Source organism: Leptidea sinapis, chromosome Z, assembly GCF_905404315.1.
Source record: "Leptidea sinapis chromosome Z, ilLepSina1.1, whole genome shotgun sequence".
Classification (NCBI taxonomy): domain Eukaryota; kingdom Metazoa; phylum Arthropoda; class Insecta; order Lepidoptera; family Pieridae; genus Leptidea; species Leptidea sinapis.
In genome coordinates, this window is record NC_066312.1 from 31,776,332 (window position 1) to 31,803,303 (window position 26,972).

Here is a 26,972-nt window from a genome sequence, read left to right on the forward strand (position 1 = left end):
TCTTTTCTCTCACACGCTTTGTTAGTCTATGGTTAGATCATTTATACGTCTGGAATCTGGATAGACCGGACTGGATAACCGTATAAATTATAAACTGTGAAAACGATGGTACGATACTATGATATGCTAGATGTGAAAACGTCAAAAAAATTGAGGTTGACAGTTTCCCTATATTTTGAGCAATGCAAGCACACTAACACAAAGTGTATCTCGAGTGTAAGACGTAGCTTGTCACGCACAATAAAGTAATAAACATGGCCCGGCCTGTTTTCGTCGGTTGTCTAGCAGCAAGAGACTTTATATATCTAGACGTATAAATTATCTAAGGTTACGTCAATGCCAATTTCAGCTGTGGGTTTTGACACTGGAAATTTGACCGTCAGACGTCATCACGTCAGTGTTTGGTTATGGTTAGCCGTCAGTGTCGCTTTCGCTTGCGCTCTGCGTAGTTCGCGAATTTGGTGCTTAAAAATTTAGCCAAACCTGCGCGATCAATAACAATCGAGCTCCGAGGTCACCGTCGAATCATTTGGGAACTGCAACATTGTGTACTTGTGATATTGAATAAAGAAAAATTGTTTAAAATGGATACTTCAGGAGCTTATGGTGGTGGGAAAGCAGGAGGAGCATTTGATCCTCAGGCATTTGCTCAGAGGCCTCAAGTTATCGTCAGGGCGGTGTGTTGGGTAAGAACTTAGAATGGTTATAAAATGACTCTGAACAATTTAAGTACTTTTCGTTTTGAATACATATATGCTAAGTGCATAATATTAATAACATTGTATGGACAAAAACACAAGGGTGGAATATACAAGAAAAACCAATTCTGTATAATATTATAAAACTATACTAATATATTATGTAAAGCTGTCATAAATCCTTTAGATTTTGATTTTTTGGTACGAGTAGTATGGAAGCTGATTCTCAGCTTACATAAAAACAAAACCTAATAACTGACTGAAGCCATACAAACTCTATTCTAGAAATTATAATACTTAATATTTTCTTATTGGAGACACATAAATGGCTCACACCCATTTTTTTTTTTTTATATTAGTATCAATAAAAAATTAGTAATTCAATTAATGTTAGTGTTCTGTATTTGTTACATAATATCATAATAGGTATACATTATGTCTAATGAAAATATGACACACATAAGAATTACATTATTATTAATACTAATACTTAACTGTATTGTAATTTCTAGTTATTGGGCTCACTGTGGATTGTACAGAATATGAACTCTGTTGAATTTTAATGTAAAGTATATAAGTAGTATTGTCTGGTTATTAATAAGATTTCTTGTTTAAGTAGGTACATGTATTTTGTTTTTTTTTTTATTCCAATACAGAAATATATTGATAAATATAGAAATCTGTGTATACACTAGTAAAATAATAATTGTACCAGCAAGTAGTAATTACTTAAAGTTATCCTAATTAGAAAAAAAAAAAAAATATTTAAAAATTGTCTTTATTCATTAAACAATATAATGAAGTTTTATTTTACAAAATTTATTTGTATTAGTTCTTGTTAAAATAGTGCAACTTATTTACATTAATATCAATGTTTGATTTTGTTGAAATGAAATGTGTGAATTGAATTGAAATGAATAAGAAAGTGAATATTGTTGTTAACAGCAGTATTCAATTAAAGTTGTACATTACTATTATTACATGTAATATTTACAAAACTACAGTTTTTATTTAAGAAGACTTGGGTTTGTGAATCCACTGCTAAAATCTCCCTTTGTTGTATTGGCATACTGGGATTCAACATATTGGGCGACATTGTGTGAGTCACTTGGAAGAGTAGGCCAAAGTAGTATCTTAAAAGTGTAGCATCACCACCTCTGGACGGGGTCTGGATGCGAAAGAGCAGCTATTCACTGACAATCAAGTTATCGCTAATTTGGCTGAGCATTGTGTAAGGATAAGGGGTGTGGCTGCATATTTTGCTGTTTATTTAGTATGAGGATTTTTATTTTTCATGTTAACATAACAGCAGTAGTATTGTAACCACCACACATCACGTAATAATTTTAAAGTATCGTATATTTGTACGAGTATCGAGTCCTTTAAAAAAATACCGTTTTGCTCTACTAAAAAAGCAACTTGCTGTGGAGAAATTGAACCACTTCCACTCGAAATATCTTTCTCTAAAAGATTTTTTCTATGTACGGACATAAACACACACTCACACTCATGCACATACCTAAACACACACATTCATACACATACACACACTTACATACACTTGCAAGGGTAATCAGAATATTTTTTTTTCTAATATTACATTTTATAAAAAAAAGATAGCTTAAGTAGGTAATCGGGGAGCCACAAACAGCGCTGCATGGAAACATAAATCCATGATTCCATGTCAGGTGAAGCTGAGCATTTTCCTTTTGCCTTTTGTTTTATCGCGTATCCTAATTGTTTATTTTATATTTGTAATGATTTGTATGGCAATAAAGAATTTATTATTATTATTATTAAATTTTTCTCACAACAAGTTAAAGTCTGGTATTCTTTCTTCGCCAAACTTTGCCTCACATAGCCACTATGGGAAATACTGAATTGCAACCACTTAGGGACCATTAAGCTTTCCTTGATTTCTGGTATTATTGTCCGGTACTATCTTTTATCACGGGGAATGTTCCAAAAAGCTGTTTCACCTGATTCCTGCCGCCGAATTCTACCTTCACATGACACGCCACAAATTAGAATATCATCCCTGTCATCTGGATCCTCCGCAGTGTGGTTTTCAAGGAACTTTGTTCCACATACAACAATGCTTTGGAATGAGCTTCCTTGTGCCGTGTTTCTGAGATGATATCACATGGGTACCTTTTCGCATACGCCTTGTGATTTGTATGTGTGATTCCTCTCGTGTTGCAAGAGAATATGGGTGGCGGTGATCACTTAACACCAGGTGACCAATACGCTCGTTTGTCCTCATTATCCATAAAAAAGAATATTGATGTCCATATGCGGCGGTAGTTCCAGATATATGTATATACAACGTGTTTATTCTATATGAATTCCCATAACTTTTCTATACCTTAAAAGAAAAAGAAAAGTCCCAGAAACAAGTGTTCTAAAATGCATGTTTTGGGTGTATTTTTTTTTATTAAATATACACGTGTTACCAGTATGGCAACTCCTAATCTTAGCGACGTTGCCAAACTTACTTTTGACATAATAATCAATTAAAGTGAGATAGAGACATATTTTTCATCTGTGTTTTTCATTGGTTAGTGGGTAAGTACAATCATTCGTATTTTTAAAGTCTTCGTATGCAGCGTTGCCAATTTTCTCGTAAAGGTGTGTGCAATTGATATTCGATAATTATTTTGTGTGAAAGATAAGAAACGCAAAAAAACCCATACACCATTCGATTCTAATAAACGTTCTCGTTATGGGAATTCAACATAAACACAGCGACATTAGCACAACTCAACCGTTCAGTTTAATAGTAGTTGTGTAATATTTATGTTCCAGTTGTTTAGCGTAATAGTGATGGGGTGCATATCGGCCAAGGGCTGGTACGTGAGCAAGGTGGACCAGCAGGAGTACTGCGTCTACAACGATGACACCAACGCCTGCAACTACGGAGTGGGCATCTCGGTCATCGCCTTCGTGGCTGCCGTCGGGTTCATCGCCGGCGAGTACATCTTCGATCAGATGTCCTCTGTGAAGACGAGGAAGCATTATGTGCTGGCCGATATGGGATTCTCAGGTACTGACGCAGTATTAAAGTATTATTTCATTAAAATTAATTAAAACCATTTAATGTAAACTTTTTTCCGAATCTTGAACCACATGTAAAATAGTAACATGAATATAGGTATTATATCTTAATAAACTAATAGTATACTATATTCGAAATAATGTAATACAATATAAAATCTCATAAACCAAACGTGTAATCAAACAATCAAACGCGAAGACGCTAACATATATCGCAGCTGTGGTGCTAAATAATACTGGGCGTGTCAAGTACTTGCCCACCGTACGTGCGTTCCCATTATATTATAAGGGTGGAAATACAAAATTTTGACAACTTTTGGTCCTATTTTGGAGAAATACTTTTCAATCAAGATTATTACATCTTTGTTATGTATGTAGAAATTTCAGTCCAATGACTATATAAAAACGAAATCAAAGGTGGTATGGTAAGCTTACACTTAGCCAATTTTTACGTGAGATTTCGAGAGTGAGAGATGTGAAAAATTGTCTCGTCTGGGAATCTAACTGACTTAAATGTAAAAAAAACACCCCTACTTTTATGATGCCAATCGAAAGAATGGCTAAAAAAGTAAAAGTAGAGATATTATCATTCCATAGATTATTCGTAAATAAGTACCCACTTCATAATTAAAATACTTAATAGCATAGTTTTTTTTGAGTTTTTTTTCTAATGACTATATAAATCGAAATCAAAGGTTATGGTAAGCTTACACTTAGCCAATTTTTACGTGAGTAAAATCGAAGTACGCTCTCAGCCTTAGACAAATAACTCTCTTATGATTCGTATTCGTACTGTAGTTGAACCACCGCTTACCCTCTCTTTCCATAAACAATTCAATCAATTTGCATCCGTATCTCGTTTCGTCATTACCTATATTCGCGCGTATAATTTCGCAATAACAAAATATTATAATGAGCTGTACACTCCATTACACTAGGTTCCATTTGGATGAAACACTTCTCTAACTTATTAAATCGGCCCGTTGGCCTCCATACAACACTTAAGCTAAATTAAAGGCTGGTAATAAAAGCCAAATAGGGTCGCGCCATTCGTAAAAATACAAATTGACAATCGAGCATTACTCGTTCGATGATCGAACGAATGTAATTCGATTGTCAAAGGTTATGTGAAGGGGAACTCATTACTCGGTAGGATTCATTATTTATACTTGCGAGAAATAATGGATCATTTACATCGATTTCTCGCACTGAAGTGCTACAAGAAAAGGTTACCTAAAAATACATATATATACAGGTTGTCCCAAAGTTATGGTACATGAAGGGAAAGTACCTTAAATATCGTAGATAGGGTATTTTACTGAAAGAAGACTTTATGTTATTTTTGTAAGTTAGTAATTCTGCATTCAAAGATTTTCTAAAAATTGTCTCGTCTGGGAATCTAACCGACTTAAATGTAAAAAAAACACCCCTAGTTTTATGATATGTAGATATGAGAAAGTAGTCAATTAAGTGGGTATTTTTTTGTAAATTAATTAATTAAATGCTCAAAATGAGATCCCTCCTGTCTTTCGCAAATCGCCAATCTTTTAATGAGTCTGCTGCCTTTTGATTTTCTTATCATTTTATGGCGAATACTCGATATGATATGGCACAATTCGGTTTGAAACTCGCCCACATTTTCGTATCGCTTTTAAACTAAAAAAAACTATGCTATTAAGTATTTTAATTATGAAGTGGGTACTTATTTACGAATAATCTATGGAATGATAATATCTCTACTTTTACTTTTTTAGCCAGTCTTTCGATTGGCATCATAAAAGTAGGGGTGTTTTTTTTTACATTTAAATGTAACCGACTTACGGTTCGAGTCCCAGACGAGGCAAGTAATTTTTAGAAAATCTTTGAATGCAGAATTACTAACTTTTAAAAATAACATAAAGTCTTCTTTCGGTAAAATACCCTATCTACGATATTTAAGGTACTTTCCCTTCATGTCCCATAAGTTTGGGACATCCTGTATATGTATTTTTAGGTATAAATATAAATGCACTTAATTAATTGACTAGTTTCCATCCTGTTCAAAGAAGTATGTATAACAATATTTTTATCAGTTTTATTTACACTTGTTAGTATAAGATTGATCAACCCGAAGAGTCGCCAAATTTTCTGGAGGGTATATAAAATTTGCCATCTTGTTAAATTATTAGCTTCGTATCTATGTGTGAAGACTTACTATAGCATTGGGAGGCTCCTTTGCACAGAATGCCGGCTAGATAATCTAGCGTGGGTACCACAACAGCGCCTATTTCTGGCGTGAAGCAGTAACGTGTAAGCATTACTGTGTTTCGGTCTGAAGGACGCCGTAGCTAGTGAAATTACTGGGCAAATGAGACTTAACATTGTTATGAATTAGTATTACGACTCTTTGAGTATAACATATTAGATAATTTCACACTTTCGGTCATAACGTTCGTGGTCTAGCGGTATCGACGATAGAATCGTGAAGCGTTATACTGTCGTCTATCGGGGGTTCGAATCCTGGCTTCATTTTCGTTTTTAGTTTTTTTTGTTTCTTTCTCGATTATTGGTTCATAACGAATGTTACGGTCGGTCATTGACATTAGCGATCAGCTGTGCAATGAAGTAACACGTACCTTTGTGATCGTCAATGTGATATTATAGTTCGTCATGGTTATAGTTTTGTTATAGTAATAAAATAATTTGTGCCATCAAAAATATTTATTAAACCACAAGGAAAGGGGTAAGTTGCACAGAATTTATATCTAATTGGGATAGAAGTTAGGCATTTGTATTTGTATCTGAAAATAACATTACTATTTTTTATTGTCCTAGCCTATGGAAATGCCCTTTTAATGAATACATAAGTACCCTGAGAGGTTGAGCAGCCGAGAGCTTGGGTTTTGGTAGAATTCCCTCCAACGTGGATAAAATTCTCCTGGCGTCCAAAGTAGTCTTAGTACTTAGCTTTAGTTTAGTTTAAATATAATAGGTGTAATAAGGCTACAGTTGATTTAGTGCAAGAAATATAAGTTCTTATTTACAAAAAAAAAAAAAAAAAAAAAAAAAAAAAAAAAAAAAAAAAAAAAAAAAAAAAAAAAAAAAAAAAAAAAAAAAAAAAAAAAAAAAAAAGGAATGTTATGAATTAGTATTACGACTCTTTGAGTATAACATATTAGATAATTTCACACTTTCGGTCATAACGTTCGTGGTCTAGCGGTATCGACGATAGAATCGTGAAGCGTTATACTGTCGTCTATCGGGGGTTCGAATCCTGGCTTCATTTTCGTTTTTAGTTTTTTTTTTTTTTTTTTTTTTTTTTTTTTTTTTTTTTTAACTTCACAAAGTTTATTGAGTCCAGTTCACCAGAGTTCTACCGAAAAAGCATAAATGACCTTGCCGTGATAAAGAACAAATAATAGTGAAGGTTATTAAGATTAAATAAATAAGTCTTACCGTACAAAAGATGTTATACAAACCGAGAATTTCATACTTAATCCTATATCTGTATATATATAAAAATTACGGCAGTAATGTTGGACTATGATAACAAAACAATATATTATTTATTAATGTTAACATATTGTATTTAAAATAATATGTCACCTAGACAATGATAGCGTCTTACATTAATTCAAGAAAACATAATGAATGGGATAAACATTTGCAAGAATTTGCACACGCAATACGGACATCAGTTCATGAAACTACTGAGTACACACCCTCTTTTTTATTCTTTGGCCGAGAAACATCCTTTCCCGTAAAACTGACTGGTGAATCTGTTGGTACACAACACGTAGTGCAGAACCAACCGATACGTGTGGACATTGAAGAATATTTACATAGCTTAAAATCGCGATCGAAATTACATAGAGAGGTTGAACAAAGGATAAAGCTCGCACATGACAAAAGTCTCAGGTTTTATAACGAAAGACGTCGTAAAGCAAACTTTAAAGAGGGCGATATAGTATGGAGACGAACGAAATTCCTGTCAAAAGCGGGAACCAAATTTATGGCCAAGCTTGCACCGAAATTTGAAAAAGCTCTAATTGTTAAAAAATTGTCGGATAATGTATTTCAGCTAAATAATGCTTATGGCAAACCGATTGGCGTTTGGCATGCAAAAGATTTAAAGACTGTGGGCTGATGCATAGAAGAAATAAAATATATATATTTTAGATAAAATATATATTTTTTTTTTCTTTTGTAGGTTGGGGGAATGTTATGAATTAGTATTACGACTCTTTGAGTATAACATATTAGATAATTTCACACTTTCGGTCATAACGTTCGTGGTCTAGCGGTATCGACGATAGAATCGTGAAGCGTTATACTGTCGTCTATCGGGGGTTCGAATCCTGGCTTCATTTTCGTTTTTAGTTTTTTTTGTTTCTTTCTCGATTATTGGTTCATAACGAATGTTACGGTCGGTCATTGACATTAGCGATCAGCTGTGCAATGAAGTAACACGTACCTTTGTGATCGTCAATGTGATATTATAGTTCGTCATGGTTATAGTTTTGTTATAGTAATAAAATAATTTGTGCCATCAAAAATATTTATTAAACCACAAGGAAAGGGGTAAGTTGCACAGAATTTATATCTAATTGGGATAGAAGTTAGGCATTTGTATTTGTATCTGAAAATAACATTACTATTTTTTATTGTCCTAGCCTATGGAAATGCCCTTTTAATGAATACATAAGTACCCTGAGAGGTTGAGCAGCCGAGAGCTTGGGTTTTGGTAGAATTCCCTCCAACGTGGATAAAATTCTCCTGGCGTCCAAAGTAGTCTTAGTACTTAGCTTTAGTTTAGTTTAAATATAATAGGTGTAATAAGGCTACAGTTGATTTAGTGCAAGAAATATAAGTTCTTATTTACCAAAGGTGTGTCATTTACATAATAAAACCCGTAACAACATCTTATGTCTCAAGGTGACGAGCGCAGTTGTAGTGCTGTCCGAATTTTTGGGTATTTCAAGATTCCTGAGCGGCACTGCATTGTAATGGGCAGGGCGCATCAATTACCTTCAGCTGAACGTCCTGCTCGTCTCGTCTCTTATTATCTTAAAAAAAGATATATTATAGAAGATATATGGTTCTTGACTGGTACTAAAATTATATTATATTTAGTAGACTAAGCAATTTTGTTATAATATGATTTAAAAGACGGGCTGGTAGTTTCTTATCAGTTATGTAAAGGCCTCTTTACAAACTGATGTACCTTCATGAAGTTTACCTAGTGTTGAGGCAATAAGTATGTTGTGTTGTTGTCATTCGGTATGATGGTAAATAACAATTTATACATATAGATAAATCACGTCGTATAAAATCAATCCTTAATATGGAACGAGCCACAAATTACACCATAATAATTCGACTGCTATATCTATACATTGCCGCATTTAGGTACTCCAGTTGTCTAAAATATTCTTGATCAAAAGTGACGACCTGTATAGCAGAGTGGTTAGCGATCCTACCTACAAAGGTAGAGGTCGGGTTCGAATTCCGGTAGGTGCAAGCATTTATTTATATGATGAATATGGATGTTTGTTTCCGAGTCATGGATGTTTATATGAATTTATGTATGTTTAAGTAAGTATATTGTATTAAATATATCATTGGCTTGTAACCCATAACACAGGCTGTATATGCTTAACTTGGGGCAAGATAATTTGTGTAAAAAGTGTGTCAATTTAAAACAAGAAATAAGCAGCAATGTAATACATTTATTCAGTTCATATCTGATTTGGACAGTGACAGTTGACACATGACTAAAGAGAAAAGTGTGTTTACATTGTCAGACTGCGAATGATATGTCCTTATATGTGTATAGAATGTATTAACTACATATTATAATACAAATGATTTAAGTTTTCTTTAGTGTTAATTCCGCCAATATTTGTTTTTAAAACAGTCTCTTGTCTCGTGCCAGATTTTGGCGAGACAACACGTCCTGAGGATGTCTCGTGTAGAGGCGAAACACGTGTCGAATTGTGTTAAAAACAAATATTGGCGGAATTAACACTAAAGAAAACTTAACTCATTTGTATACTTATGGATTTCCGCAAAGTAACGCCTAATTCAATATTTTTTTTTACATATTATAATACAAGTCCTCCGCCTCGTCTGTCTGTCTGTTCGCGATAAACTAAAAAACTTCTGCATTGATTATCATGCTGTTTTCACCAATGGAAAGCTTAATGCTCGAGGAAGGGATAAGTATATAATTTGTTAAGTTTTTGAATACATTAACGATATTTGATAGGTGTCGGAATAATAATTCTTCTAGGCGGTTCCAATGAAACCCCCTTCTGCGAGAAAATTCTACGATGACATATCTCTATCTCCTAAGGATAACATCCTATATCAATAATACTTTAAAATCTTGGCAATTATAAAGCGGTGATGTAAAAGCTGTTTACACAAATACGATATAAAATTATTCAGAAATACGTTTTCGTTTCGGCTTTAGACTTCATTATTCCCAAACACTCACATCTTTTTTTTTCTAATGACAGAACAGCGTCTGTCGTGTATTGGTAAATAAATATATTTCTATCCTATGTGGCGCCTGTAACCTGACATCACTATAAATGCAAAGTCAACAATGGCCCATGCTAATGCACCTTGACCTAGTTAACAATGAAGGCCGTCCTAAAAAATAAAATAAGCTGTATCGGTGTTGGTCGTTAAATGTAACGCTCTAGTTTTATACTTATCGTCTTTTATCTACAAAGCAAACTATAGTTGAGGTAATGTGTGAATTAGGAGTATATCATACAAGTTTTGGGAGTGCCAGTGGATGGCTTGTTTGCACAGGATGGCGGCTAGATTATGTGTACCACAACAGCGCCTATTTCTGCCGTTGAGCAGTAATATTGTGTAAGCATTATTGTGTCTCAAGGTGACGAGTGAAATTGTAGTGCCGCTCGGATGTTTGGGTTTTTCAAGAATCCTGAGTGGCACTTCGTTGTAATAGGCAGGGCGTATCAATTACAATCAGTTGAATGTCCTGCTCGTTTAGTTTTTATTGTGATAAAAAAGAAGTTTTTAGTTATGTTAGTTCGATTTTAATGTTGCATTTTTGATCTGATATCTTCAACCGATTAAGCTGAAGTTCTGCAAGCTGGAGCAGAAAGTTCTGATGATGATGAACATGATATGGATCTAGGATTAGCTCCACAGAAAGGAAATCCTCATTTGTTGACAATACTTCGATTGGTCCCTGGCTGTACTTTTAAATGAACCTACATGATATGGGTATTAAATGAAAGGGTTTGCTGAAAAGCTCACCTGGAATTCCTTACGCGGAATCTCCTCAAAGGTTACCAGCACAGACATTTCTATTGAACCCACATGATATGTGTGCCGAAAGAAAGGGTTTGCAGAAATGACTAAGAAAAAACCTTTAAAAACTAAAGGTTATACTGTATACAGGATGTGATCATTAAGTGTGATCAGATGATCATACCGTAACTATTACAAATATCAAAATACTTTAAACAGATATCGTGAGTATCGAAAGTATCAATACACCGACAACAATAACTTTTTTTTTAAATCAAACGAGAAGTATCTTTAATTTTGATATCAAACACATTTACATTTTGTATGAGATTAGTAGGATAATTATAATAATGTAGTATAGGTAATCACGACCATCATGTTGTTGAAACAAACAATGAGTTCAAGCACTAAAGGTTGATGCATCAAATGTATGTTAATTTGTATTTATACAGTTAAATATTTATTACCTATTTTTTATGAAATAATTTATATTATTTAAACACGACTCATATATTACCACCTTATCTCATTTGTTATGTATATTACAGCCATTGTAAAACACTCTATTTGATTCAAACGAGTGGCCATTGAATTTCTTATATATGCTTCACGCGAGCTCTATTTTTTCCGAACATATAGTAGATTCAGTAATTTAAAAGATATATAGTGTTGATTTAAAAGCGCTTAGTTTAAGCCTAATTGAATAACGTTGATTTGCCTTTGAGTTTGAAGGCGGCATGGGATCGATCGTGTTGGACATCTTTGTCCAGTAGTTTACGTCTTCCGGCTGAAACAGAAACCTTAAATAATGAAATCTGTGGTCTGGCACTAAAAGGGCTAATCAATTTTTACGAACATATGGTAATCTAAGTAATTTAAATAAAACTGTTTAAAACAATTCAAAAGTGCTTAGTTTAAGCCTAATTGAATAAAATTTATTTGAATTTACCTTTATAATATGCGAATATAACCTGTATATGTGGGAGTATTAGGGGAGACCAGCTGGGACGACCGTAACAATCCTATTAATATGATAAATGTGAAAGTTTGTATGTCTGGATGTATGTTTGAACTTGTTTAACGCAAACACTACTGAATGGATTTTGATGAAACTTTGCAATAATATAGCTTGCACACCAGAATAACATATAGGCTATAATTTATAAAAATATTGTGTGAATTATCTATACATTTAAATAAAATTGGAGTGTCTGTTTGTAATATTGAAATAACCGTTTTTTTAAATGTATATTATGAATATATATACGGTACATACACCAAAATAACATTTTTTACACTTTTGTCTGTCTGTCTGTTTGTTGCGGCTAATCCGGCGACTTTTATTGGCAGGTAGCTGATGTAATAAGGAGTAACTTAGGCTACGTTTATTTTAGAAAAATAAAGCAATGTCCAAGAAACGGTCTAACTCTAAAAATAATTTATATGGCAAAACAACGTTTGCTGGGTCAGCTAATTTCTCATAATATCTTACATGGATTTCTGTTAGGGCAATTCTCTCCAGTCTAAATCGATTTTATTTGAAAGAAACATTGTACTTAAGATGCTAACATAATATGAATGATGATCCAATATGTTTCGTCAATTGACATGCAAAATATGTTATAGAGTTGTCTAAGTACCGACAGAATTTTCAGTTTATTCAATGAAATTCTTTTCATCTCTTTCATAGAGATATTTGAACACACAGACCTATTCATCTGTATACGTTAAAATTATACTGTGACATTTTTTTGTGCTCTGGTAGGATTTTTTAAAAATAGCCTTTTTTAATTCATACGAGAACCACGATAGGAATTTATTGTTTTTAACTTTAGTTTTAGTAACATATTTCTTAATTGAATCGATAAGAAGCTTATTAAATGAATTAATATTAGTATCAATGTCAATTTATTTGGATAAGTCTGGAAGAGTATTATTTGCTAGATACTTATTAAACTCTGTAAAATTTGCTCTTTTGAAATCATATAAATATTCGTTGAATTATAGCTTCTTATGTTGACGTAGTGAGAATGTACTATAAAGAACGTGATGATTTATTTATTTTATTTATTTATTAGGAAGACCAACAGCTATTAGCTACCTTATATGTTAATTTACATAACTGTGAGCCAATTATAGGTCTCCGCCAGTAGCTACAGAATAATTAATTTCAACGATACTAATAAACACTAAAGTAAACTAATAAAATACAATGCACAATTTAAATCAATTAAATAATTAAAACAGTTAGTACACCACTAAAGATTCAGTGACATAACAGTACTACTTTTAACTACTATCTTAATACTTATTAAAGAAACACCGGCTTAACATGCTCCTCGCTGACATAAAGTTAGTCTGGAAAAGATCGATTGTATTATCCCTAGATAATTTATTAAAATTATTACTTGCTCGCCAAAGGAATGTATTTTGTCTATAGTTGGTACTAGTATGAGGAAGATATAAAAGTGGGTTGAACCTAAGCGGCCTAGACGGGATTCTGAGTCTAATTAAGGATAAAAGTTCGGGACAGTCAATAAAACCGGAGGCTATCTTCATGAGAAATATTAAATCGGCTATTTCGCGTCTTTTTTCAAGAGGAAGTAGATGGTGCCTTTTGCAAATATTAATATATTCAGATGAGTCATAGGATTGACCAGTGCGGAAGCATAAATGCCGCACAAACCTTCTCTGAATGTTTTCTAAACGGCTAAGATTTTATAAAAATTACTTGCCTCGTCTGGGAATCAAACCGACTTAAATGTTAAAAAAAAACCCTACTCTTATGATGCCAATCGATATGAATGACAACCAGATTTTTTTTATGACAATGAGGGACTAGACGAACAGGACGTTCAGCTGATGATAATTGATACGCCCTGCCCCAATGGTGTGCCGCAGAGGATTCTTGGATAACCCAAAAATTATGAGCGGCACTACAATCGCCTCCTTGAGACATAAGATGTTGAGTCTAATTTGCCCAGTAACTTCACTAGCTAGCGCTCCCTTCAGAAAGAAACACAGTAATGTTTACATTACTGTTTCACGGTAGAAATAGGCGCTGTTGTGCTACCCATAATCTAGCCGGCATCCTGTATCTCCTACAAAGGAGCCTCCCACTGGTAATTACTATGATTTACATCATCAATAAACAGCTAAAATTAGTCGAGCGAAAAAAATCGTAAAAACTGGCTTTAAAATTATTATAATCCTGATCCTGATAACCTGATCGGGGATCAGGTTATGTATTAATAACTAACTCATTACGCGCGACAGTCGTGCAAGTGCGACACAAGTTGGCCTTCGTTTGCCGATATATTGATTTTGTTAAACGCGATTGCAGCGCACGGCTGCCGATCCACCTTCAACAGCCCTTATTAGCAATAGCTTTAAGATTTCTGGCATCTAGAGACTCCTATACTAGTCCGAAATACTTTTGTACGAGTATCAAAACAGTCAATTTTATTGTTAATTGTCTATTTTTAATCGACTTCAAAAAAGCAAGAGGTTCTCAATTCGACGGTTTTTTATGTTTGTTACCTCAGAACTATCCACTCCAGAAATTTTTTATTGGAAAGGATGTAGTTCAAGGATAGTTTGATGAAAGTTTGGTAAGGTTATCCTATACAGGTTGTCCCAAAGTTATGGGGACATGAAGGGAAAGTACCTTAAATATCGGAGATAGGCTATTTTAATGAAAGAAGACTTTAGGTTATTTTTAAAAATTAGTAATTCTGCATTCAAAGATTTTATAAAAATTACTTGCCTCGTCTGGGAATCGAACCGACTTAAATGTTAAAAAAAAACCCTACTCTTATGATGCCAATCGAAAGAATGGCCAAAAACTAATAACTTCTTAAGTAACATAGTATTTTAAAAGAAAGTAGTCAATGAAGTGGGTATTTTTTTGTAAATTAATTAATTAAATGCTCAAAATGTGACCTCTCTTGTCTTACGCAAATCGCCAATCTTTTAATGAGACCGCTGCCTGTTAATTTTCTTATCATTTTATGGTGAATACTCTATATGATATGGCACAATTCTGTTTGTAACTTGCCCACGTTCTCTTATCGCTTTTTGTATAGCATATCTTTCACATATCCCCAAAAGAAGAAATCTAATGGTGTAAGCAAGTAAGACATTCATTTTACGTTGTTCCTTTCTTTTAAAATGTTATGTTACTTAAGAAGAGTTATTAGTTTTTGGCCATTCTTTCGATTGGCATCATTAAAGTAGGGGTGTTTTTATTTTACATTTAAGTCGGTTCGATTCCCAGACGAGGCAAGTAATTTTTAGAAAATCTTTGAATGCAGAATTATTAACTTTTAAAAATAACATAAAGTCTTCTTTCAGTAAAATAGCATATTTAAGGTACTTTCCCTTCGTGTCCCATAACTTTGGGACACCCTGCATATATTTGGTAAGGGATCCATGACAAAGTAACGCAACTCTTAAATTCTTAGGAGCAAACTAACGATACTCAGACGAATGTTTTATATGCTATCCGGATATTTGAGTCACCTACCGTAAAGTCGTTATGATCAAGTAATTTGTCTTAGTTGAATACGATAATCAATGGAACTCTTTAACGATTTACACTAACGGTGCGATCTGTCAGAATTTCAAACTATCTTTCATCAAATTGCAATGTGGTTACGTTATTTGCTGCATTGCAAAATTTAGTTAATTATATTCAAACAAATTACTCAGTATACCTCAGAATCTTTGAAAATCAAAATATGTATTACAACAATAGATATAATATGCACTAAAAAGTTTAAAAATTTTATACAATATAATTAATTAATCTAATTCTAGTTTCGATAATTGTTATAATTGGAGTCGGTGTCAACCAAGGTAGGTTTGTAACTACATACATAGTTATAGGTAAGATGTGCTTGTGTCGCATTTGTGAGGAGGCGAGAGCGGGGGAGGAATCTAGAAATAAATTTATTAATTATATTGTATAAAATACGTAATTATTTTTTATACTTTTTAGTGCATAATATATTTATTTCTTTGTTATTTTTTTTATGTACGGCGAGCCAATTCACCAAAACTACAAGCGTCCAAAACCGCAACCGCAAGTGGTCAAACACGGACAGCGAGCGGTTCGCCCCGCGGCACTTTCGAGCGCGGCGACCCGTAATGAGTACGCACCTTAACCTCAGTACAATGCGATCTGTTCACAGCATTCTGGGCGTTCCTGTACTTCGTCGGGTTCTGCTACCTGTCCAACGCGTGGGGCAAGACCGAGAGCCCCCCACCAGGCACCGCCAATAACATGCAGGGGGCCATCGCCTTCTGTTTCTTCTCCATCTTTGCTTGGGTAACTATTTGTCAATAGTAAAGTGAGCAAAGTTGCTCATTATAAACGAGGCTATGGGTTGCTGTAAATCAGACGTCTAGTGAGCAAGTTGCTCACGACTCAATTACATACGCACTTTTTAAACAAGCGAGGAAAAAACACACGTATAAACAAAACAAATATAAAAAATGTAAGGTGATTGATTACATATATAGCCTACTACAAATTTATAATAATTTTAGTGATAAAATACACACATTTAATAGCAAATTATTGTGAATTATAAATAATTTGATAACAATAAATGTTATTTCATATTAGAGACACAATTCCAAAATTTGTGTTAATGTTCCCAACACGACTACTGTATTTCTGTTCATCTCTTGGACGCGAAGCCCCCTCCCGTCCCCCCATCACTCCCTCGTACTCGTACTGTTGCGTTAGTACGGTTCGCAGTTTCATTAAGTCGCTATATTATAGCGACACAGAGTTCAGACACAGAATAACAAATACCTTTTTTACTCAACCCCAGATTCTTTCACAGTTTTTTTATCATTATAATAATAATTATTAGCATCACAACATCAATCGATAATACTGACAAAACATATAATAATAATATAATATCCAAGTTATGCTTGTTTTGCATACCGTGAAACAAACCGACAATGTGACGACATCGACGTTAGGTCCAAAGATAATGTAACCAGGTAGTAAACAAATTGCAGGTGGCGTGTGCTTTCTTCGCGTTCCAAAGATTCCGCATGGGGGCCGAAGCGGCGTTTGCCCCCGCGTACGAAGTGGAGGGTGCCGTGGGGAGCCCCGGTAGCTTCCCCGCGTACCCGGGCGCCCAGGACTCGCAGCCCACCTACAGTGAGCCGCCCTTCTCGCACCAACAAACTGGTGAGCTTAACCTCGGACTTTCAATCTAAAATAATTAACAGTGGCTATTAGAGTGACCTATAATAGTGGCTATTAGTATCTTAGGTGTCCCAACAGCTGGCGGTTCATTATTGACTGTATATTTTTGGAGAAATGAAGGTAGTGGAAATGAGGCGGTAGTTGGACGGATCCAAACGTATGGGTATCGGGTGCACTAAAGCCGCCTTCCAAAATTTCGGGACTACGCTTGATGAGAGGCGGCGGTAAGTACCGGCGCCAATTCTGGAGCACATGTCCGCAGCAGTATCAGGGGAATTCCATTGGGCCCGCTCGGATTATGAATGTCCAAGGTGAAAAATCGCATTAAGCATGGTGCAAAAATAAGACCCCGGGTACCAGAGATAAGATGTATCAGCCAGAGAGGATATACAGATATCCTCGTTAAAAGTCTCGGTCAAAAAGAGATGGGCCGGTCCCGTCGTCTCCAGGTGGAAGTGGACGGCATTTAAATTTGAGCAAGACCTCCACCTGATCTTACAAAAGTCCACAGCGAATGTGGTGGAAGGTGGTTCTGGCTCTATTCCCCCCGAGTCCATTGGAGGTTCCACCTCCAGAATTCACAGGGTAGCCCGGGTATCCACTATTCCCTATTGTGGCCGCCCAGGGATGGCTTTTCCAGGACTACATAGTCTGGTACCGTCCTGGAGTAGTCTATTTTTATTTCGTGCTGCCATTTCTATCTAGAGGGGCGGGGTCGGTAAAACCGCTATTTCACGTCGGTTTTAAGTGTGAGTGGTGCCGGCCTCAAAGTTTTCCGCAAAAAAACCTTTCTGCCAGTTCACTCAAATGTAAGCCATGTAAAAGAATATGGTTTAAATTTACCTTCAAATAATTAAAGTACATATTGTTTTAACATTTCAGGTAACATGGATTACTCCGCCCCGACATATTAAACAAACCGACTTTGGCTTATACACTGTTCACAATTGTATTTTTTTTTTTATATATGCGTTTACCAAAGTTAAACTTATTATTGTGAGTCTCTGTGGATCTCTGTGAACAGTAAAACTGTTCTTTTGTTTATTTTTTAATATATTTATTATTTTACTGTGCAATATTATTTACAAATGTAACTTAATTTACTGTTTTTTAGTTGTAGGTGTAGTCATCGGCAGTATTTTTTTTAATATGTTTATTAATTGGTTGTTAAATTATTAGATTATATTGCTTCACTGTGTAAACAGTGTAAATGTATGTACGACAATATAACCAAAACAAATTACTGTAATGTAAATAAGATATATTTTCGTGTTTCATTTAGGAGTTTGCAAAATGTTTTAACGATTTGCTTAATAACAATTTGAAGTACAAACTGTGGGTAGTTGTAAAAATATTAAGATACTGACAAACAGCAATAGTCGCTTTAACAGGCGTATATCGTATCCTATTAAAATGTTTATGATGTAAAATTTCGATATAAAAATCTCTGAAAACATAGATTAAGGCGTGTTCATATTGCATTAACAATGACAACGATTTAATGAGTAAGAACAACAGATTCGTTCAAAATTTTTAATCAATTAAATCTTTGAAGAAACAATACAATTCCTAGTTAAAGTTGATGTTATTTATAAGTAAAAGAAATAGTAACCGATAGCTAGCAATGTAAACGCGACCTTAGCATACAAATCGGAAAACAATTTCAATGCTAGTAATTGTAATTTAAGAAAAAACTGTGTTATGATTTCAAGTTTCACTATATTTGGAGTATTTGTAACCAAAGATTTGATATCTGTGTGGAAGAACGTTTAATTGATAAATGCTTATTACATTTAAGTACGCATACACATATTGGTGTACAAGTGATTAGGGACAATCCATAAATTACGTCACTCGTTAAGGTGGACGAAGTGTGACATTGTGTGACAATGAGCGCGGAGAGGCCCCAAATTTTGTGACATCACATTTTTTTTTTCAAAATATAATATTAATATAATAACAGTAAGTATTTATAACACTAATTTTAAATTTACATACCTACTAAAATTGCAAATATAATATTTTTTTAATGTATTGTAAATTTTCTTTCTTTTATTTGATCTAGAGTTAATTTTATCGAAAAAGAATTGAAATGGAATTAACAATAATTTCGGAACGCTGCTATTTCAATTTCATACTTTTCTAAATGTGAAATTGCGAAATATTATGTGACATCACACTAAGGGGGGTCTCACAAATGTGACCAGCTGTGACATGGACGGGGGAGGGGTCACAAAGAAATTCGTGTGACGTAATTTATGGGATGGATAATATGTTATTTCAGAGATATTGTGCTTAAAATGTTCATAAATATTATTTTTGCGGTCGTTCGCTAAATGACCGAAATATGTCCGCCGCATTCGTAGTTGTATTTACGCAAAGTTTATAATATAATATGATGCTTTATAGTCGGAAATTGAGTATTAGTATTTTAATATTATATCAGTAGATATAAGAATGTTTCGTGTTGCATATCTTTGTATAACTATAGGCAAACTGTTCGTAAATAGTAATCGAATGTATTCAGCTAAAACTCCTAGGTACTAGAGTTATAAATGTGTTATTAATTCACGACATAATAATACGAGTTGGGGATCGTTCGTAGATTATCATAACTAAATATAGACAAATTTATTCCAACGGTGTGCCCTTCAGGACGGCAACGCTCCTGTGATTAAAAAAATACATGAAAGCCCTAAAAAAAGGCTTGGTAGCCTTTCTGATTTATTGAGGAAAATTGTACATTTAAATTTCAATATGTACGCCTTTCGATTGATTTTAAATGCGACACAACTGCTGTTTACATTGATAATTAAGTCACATGTAATGCCTTAAACAAGGATTTATTTAAATATACTTGTTTTTTTTTTTTTAAACTGCTAAAATTTAAATTATATAATTCCAGTCGCATCAAAACAATTACTACAATGAAAGAACTAGTGTGTTTAAATAAAAAATGACGAAATTATAGCAGTTTTAGTGCCGCATTCTCAGAAATGCTAAAATATGATCAATGACGGCTTTGATGACGTCATCGGGTGGGCCGGCTTGCATTTTCAAACACTTTTATCTACTTTGTCATTTCTTGGTGGACTTTTGTTGTTCAAAATTTTGTCGTTTATTTATATTTTATGTGATATACAAAAATGATATATCCTTTTGTCGAATGGATCCTCATATCGCATGCTATAACTATAAACACTACCTAACTCGTAATTATGGCGTAGAATATGTTTAGGTATATCCCAGGTCTTGTCTTGTGAGGTTGGTGTAATAAATAATCAAGCAGAAGTATTTGAGACAGATTAGTCTATGAAGATGGGTCTATCATAGGTCTTATGATTGAACCTTACAATTACCGAGTTGTGAGGGTGTTCTTTTCAAGATGATTGCAAAACTGAAGTGGCTGAACTGGAGTATACAGGATGTAATCTTTAAGTTACGACCTGGCGATTATACCGTATCTGTATTCAGATATCAAAAAACTTTGAACTGATATTGAAAGTACGTTACCTAAGCAGTAGATTGACAATAATAATTTAAAAATTAAACGAAAAGTAACCTAAATTTTGATATTAAACAATTCCATATATTTTGTATGCGATTAGTAAAAAGGTTATCACTTCGTGAACATGGACATCAATTCGAATACAAAATTTTGTTTTAATTATTTAGTATTATTAAAGAGGTTTATGACAATGTTAGGTTTGTTAAAAGTTTCCTTTAATATCAGTACAAAGCTAAAATAATCTTTTAAAACATGGAAGCTAAAACCTTTCTACTAATCTCATACTAAATGTATGGGAGTGTTTAATATTTAAAGGTTAGATAATTCTCGTTTGATTTTTAAAAAGTTTTTAATGTCATTTTATTGATTAGGTAACGTACATTCGATATCAGTTTAATTTTTTTTTTTTTGGATATTTGTAATAGTTATGAAATAGTCGCCTGAACACACTTAACGATTACATCCTGTATAAAATGTTGCCGCTATTGCGTGTAGCCCGCGCTCTACCGTAACTAAGACGTAAGTTCATAATTCATGATACATTACCGATTTTAATTGCAGTGCTGTAAGGCTTGTATATCAAATCGCGCAACGTATATTCATCTGTACGACACATTCACTCGTCACTCGATTCGTGGTGGATCTTTTTTGAGATAATAAAGTGGAACTTGTGTGAGTAATGTTTAATTTTTAAAATATATTTCAACTTCGCTAATCTTTCTATTTTTTTATGTAAATCGTATAGTATCTGTTATCTTTCACTTCCGTAGCTTGCACTTGTTGTGTAGGTTAGCAATAATTAATTAATGTTTAAGTTTTAACGGGAGTCTCGTGGCTATATTATCAGGCAATATTAAGCTTATTTTTGTCGTGTATGTGTCTAGGCTTAAGAATCACATGTTAAACCTTTGAACTAGAATCGAAATAGTCTATATATTTAGCTGTTTTAATTGTAATTGTAACAGTACAATAAGTAAGGTAAATAATGATATTTATTTATTATAAGTACTTATACAGTGCAGTGGTACAATGGTGATTTTAAATAAAAACACGGTTAGACCTACTTAACAGTAGTCATAAAAAAAGTGGAAATATATAAATAATCTTAAAAAAATAACAATTTTCGATAATATTTTTTCGGAACATCCTGTAAGTAATCTAGTTGCCTCGCGCTAGTGTAGGCACTGACACCTAACCCGTGCGTATTTGAAGGGTGATGGTAATTTTGTTTCCTAAATATATTATGTGTTTGTTTGTAAATTTCATTTATTTGCTTTAAATTTTAGATTGATTTTCTTATTATTAAGGTACTTAACCTCAAGGTACTTCATATAATGTCGCCATATACAGGGTGTAACCAGACAATCTCCGAATACGGAATGGTTCCATACAGCTAACTGAATCATAGTTGTTGGCATTTTGGCAAGAAAGTTCTGAAGTTGCAGTAAAAAAAAATCAAAGTTTATTGTAAACTTCTTTCGCCAGCATAGTAATGAAGCGGACAGTACCTTCTTGTCAATGTCAATTGTAAGTTTCTGTTGCTGGGAAATACATTTCTACTTTTTATTTTTTTTATAATTTGATGGACTATTATAAGAGATAATTTGATAGTTGTGATTGATAAATAGACTGCATTGCATTTTTATTGTATAAAAAAAATAAAAAAAAAATGAACTGCATCACAATAATTTTTCTTTTGTAAATTTTCAGTTCCAATATTTTTAGAATCAAGGTCCAATTGCAACCTTCCGCTATTAAGAAATAGTTGCTTAACACCCTGTATAGCGCCACGCTGTATATATTGAGCGGTGTCATTGAGAAGAGCACAGCGATAGTCGTTGTGTGGGGGCGCAGTGCAATATTAATGTAAGTGAAAGTTCAACAGTGCCGCACACCGCTCAATAATCATATATTTGTATTAGTAATTATGTCAAAATTGCCGTGTATATGTTGTAATTATTTACATTGCAGGGCGACCATATTACTTAACATTTTTAACCGACTTCAAAAAGGAGGAGGTTCTCAATTCGATTGGTATTACCGATTACGCTGACATTTAAGATCCGATTAACATGATTCTTCTTTAGTTTTATGCGAAATGTTTGTCATTTGGTCCCATAAAAGTACATATGGCCCAGTACTTTTCATTTTATGAATATTTTTGTTTACGTGGATGATGTCATTATAGTTTGTCTACGGTTTTTTTAAGAGTTTTCATTTAGGTTGATTGGATATTATTATTGTTAACCCGTGTCCCGATTAGTGGGTCTAAGGTTACTGTCATTCATAGCTACCAAACGTTCTTCACGATATTTCAGTGTCTCACAAGAACGTGAAATAGAGTTTCGAATAGCATTTTTTGGAGTCGATCTCTTGTTCCGGTCCCTTGTCTTGGGATCTATCTTGTTAAAAGCGCGCGGCACCTCTCGTAGGCCTACACGTAGCTACTTAAAAATTTTCTTTTTAAAAATAACGTACCTGATTGCCGACACTAAAAAATAAAAAAATATTTAATTAAATTAAATCATTATTAAGTTATTTTATACTTTTCAGTTTTTGAAGTTGGTTGTTTTAAACGTGCTTTTCTTATTAATTAATACTATTGATATAATAATATTCTATTGCTTTTTTAATAATATAGATATATTTACCTTATATAGGCAAGGCTGCCCAGAGAAGTATGAAATTTGGGCTTCAAGTTACTCGCGCTTTGTATGCGTCTCTTAATAACCCTGGGATTGTAATTGCTTTCGATGGATATTTTATGTAAGAACAGTATGTAACTAATCTTCATTCAATAAAAATGTGATTTAACCATTGATTAAGGATTGGTCTCCGCTGCGTTTCAACAAAGATACCACACTACCTAAGAACAGTAGCTTTTTTATTGCGGCAACTGATATCTAATAGTTCTGCTTCTGCATACAAGCATCTGCTTGTGTGCGTGGCATCTTGACACTCAATGGCATCTATCAAATTTTGTAACATACGCTTCGTGTTATTTTACATTGATATTAATAAAATTATAAAATATAAAATACATGACAGATGATATGTGATCTTAGTGTGTTTCTTATTTCTTGTAGTATTATTTTAACCAAGTTTTACAGTGCAACCCGGCATTTTAGTTCAATTATTAGCATGTGGCACGTAAACGTCACACATTGTTCGAGACTGGTTCGAGTACGCCCGCTTGGGCGTAGTACTAGTTCCCGCACTTTGAGACTGCGCCTGACGTATCTAGTTGGAGCGCAGCGGAGACCAATACTTAATCAAAGCCTTTAACATTTGTTTTTAATTGACTTTTGTAAACATTTTTTCTTATGACTATAACATTGGACTTTATGTAAGGTTTCTACATGATTTAAATGGGAAAATAAAAAACATGTTCTTTGTAGAGTTTATCTATGTTGTTCTTATTGTAATGTTCGCTATTTAGTACTTAAACAACAAAGGTGTTCTGTTGGCAGTAATTTCAAGGGGTGAAATTTATAATACGCTCATTTGATTGATTTCTGTGGTCTTGTGCTAAAAAGGTTTGCGACTGGAACTTTATTATGGAAATGTCTTTACCATTGAGAGCAATTTTGTATCTAATGACGTCAGTAACAAACAGTTTCTCATTTTCTAGTGTTATTTTATTTAAAATCACTATGTAAGAGCAATAATTGATTAGCCCTTTTAGTGCAAGACCACAGATTGCATTAGTAAGGTTTCTGTATGATTATCATCATCATTATAGCCTTCACAAAGGCCTCCCCCAAATATCAATTTGGCTTAAACTAAGCGCTTTTATGTCGTCACTATAAATATTTCTTTTAAATTACTGAAGCTACCATATGTTCGGAAAAATTAGAGCTCGTGAGAAGAACATACAACAAACTTAACGGCCACTCTTTTTAATAAATAGAGTATTTTACAACGGCTGTAATATACAAAACAAATACTTTGCAAGGTGTTACGTCCAATATATGAATCGTGTTTAAGGCGTTTTAAAGCCTCATCTTAAATTATCCGGCAATCTTGGCCTGGTCATCGGTCCATCTTTTGGGGGGCCTACCATCACTGCGTACTGTTCTCTGTACTTAATCAATATTGGTTGGGCGCAATTTTGGAATAAGCTAATTTAATTGTTAGAAATTTCTGTATTAAATCTCATAACTATATCTTTCGTAGATATTCCATTCTGATGAACATTTGATTTGATAATACAATGAAATGATTGATTTATTTAGTGGAAGCATTCACCCCTAGAAATTACTGTCGGATTGTTGATTGCCTATGTAAGATTTGATGTACGGTAAATATTATACAGAGTGAATGGTCAAACAAGTGATTTATGTAAAATAATGATTCTCGGCTCAAATCCTTTGCGGGCAAATATATACTTGCAATTTTAAGCTTGATTCAAATAATAATAAAAAATTAATTATTTCACGATCGCAATTATTTGAACTAACTTCAAATTACAATTACATATTGGATTTTTGTGGAACAATCTACCATCCATACATAAAATACGCCTCAGGCCCGAGAAGAACGGGCTCTAGATACAAATACGAATTTGAAAAAATAATAAAGAAAAATCTGATTAACGGTTCAAATACCTATAGTAAAAAATCTAGATTTTATGTGGTAGTCTCGTACATAAGTAATTATGCTTCAGAGAAATGCGGAGAGTAATGGCGATTGAACAGTCCTCTCAAGAGGTTTGGTTTGATGGTCATTGAACGCACAACGTTTCGGTATGCGGCGTTGGACACAATCGTATCAAAAATATATCTAGAATGATCTCTAGTTCCGTTGTAGTGGAAGGAGCGGGTACTATGCACACTGCGGCTGCGTCACAGTACAAGAAATAGGACAGTAGCGTAACTCAGTGGTCTCCTTGACGTTTAGACCTACGCCTGGGCGGAGCGCTAGGATTTGTAAAAGATTGACGACGCGGCACAATTTAACTCGGACAGCGACCAGTTTCGGCCGCTTACGGCGTGGCACTCAATAGATTTATTTCCCCAAGATTGCTTAGCGGCCGTATATATCCTATGTATGTGTGTGTGCGGCGGGCGCTCTAGTATAAAGGTAAAGTACTGTTCTATTACTGTATTGTGACTGCGTGCTACTTCATTAGCTTACTGTGTGTGCAAATATATCATTTGATCATATTTTTTTTAATAAAATGCAATTACTCTGTATATTATATAAAAATTAAGCCAAAAATATAAAAAGTCCACTAGATAATGAGCATTGCTGTGAATTTTATTATATTTTCAGTAGTAGGTACTATAAATTCTTCGTATTCCTCATCAAGCCAAGCACAATCTTCAATAATATTGTTTATGTTAATATGACTTATGATGAGTGTAGCTGCGGCCAAATCTGCTGGCCACTTCTCCGCAAAGACAGCAACGATGCTTCATGAGTTAGTTCGTTCGTTTTTTTTTTATTTAAGTATGTCTAAAAACCTTCTCAATGTTGGTAGACCAACTGATATTCCAGTGAAGTCGGGTGCACGCCAAAGCCGAGTTATTACTAGTTATCGCAGTTTTGATCCTAACTAAGACAGAAAAGTTTGGCATTTGGCGAGTTAGTAAAATTTTAGGTAAAAACCTTATGGTTTTGTTACCATAAAACAATAAGTTCCATGTACGGACGTTCGGGCCACACGCCGAGCGAGTACTGTATCCGTACTAAGCGTCAGATTTTAGCGTTACACGACAGCGTCAGATTTATTACCGTTACACAATATATATACGTATACAGTGTGGCAACTGCAACGCGCTCTCCACCTCAGTGTAGCTTTCTGTCTCCCTTTCACTCATGCCAGTGTACGTGGATGGCGTGCCTTTCTCTACTCAATGCACGCACGCCAGTCACTTTTGGAATTTGAACCGCGTAAATTCTTTTTTTTTAAGCTTAGTTCCTATGCGTCCCTAGGCGGAATTTTTAATTTTAAAGAAGGAACTATTCCCAATGTACCACTATTATCACATGTCACTTGCTTTTCTGTTCACTCTGATCGTAATATTTTTGTGAGTAGGCATATTTAGCGCAACTCGTGACTATTCTCTATATTAAACAATAAAGAGTTCAGGTAGGCATATTATACTCAAATTATATGTGGAAAACTTATATGTATGTATTTATTTAATAGTTACTGTGTCAGATATAAAATATAATTTAGAATTATGTTTGTTGTTTTATTTTATCTAAT

The 26,972-nt window shown here is 34.0% G+C and overlaps 1 protein-coding gene across 1 annotated transcript; it reads left to right on the top strand.

The window, feature by feature from the left end:
- The first annotated feature begins 432 nt into the window (after positions 1-432).
- LOC126978622 (synaptogyrin) lies at positions 433-26,949 on the top strand. Its single transcript, XM_050827601.1, has 5 exons — positions 433-686; positions 3,504-3,741; positions 16,214-16,350; positions 17,058-17,232; positions 18,133-26,949. Exons 1-5 carry the CDS (start codon positions 585-587, stop codon positions 18,162-18,164), a joined length of 684 nt encoding a protein of 227 aa, XP_050683558.1. The 5' UTR covers positions 433-584; the 3' UTR covers positions 18,165-26,949.
- Positions 26,950-26,972: the final 23 nt, after the last annotated feature.

What these genes read in the sequence shown, in the direction of transcription:
- LOC126978622 (XM_050827601.1), top strand. Translation starts at nt 585, where the DNA reads ATGGATACTTCAGGAGCTTATGGTGGTGGGAAAGCAGGAGGAGCATTT. An exon ending in TCGTCAGGGCGGTGTGTTGG is followed by an intron (nt 687 to 3,503) that starts GTAAGAACTTAG and finishes TTTATGTTCCAG; the next exon opens with TTGTTTAGCGTAATAGTGAT. An exon ending in TCTTCTCCATCTTTGCTTGG is followed by an intron (nt 16,351 to 17,057) that starts GTAACTATTTGT and finishes AACAAATTGCAG; the next exon opens with GTGGCGTGTGCTTTCTTCGC.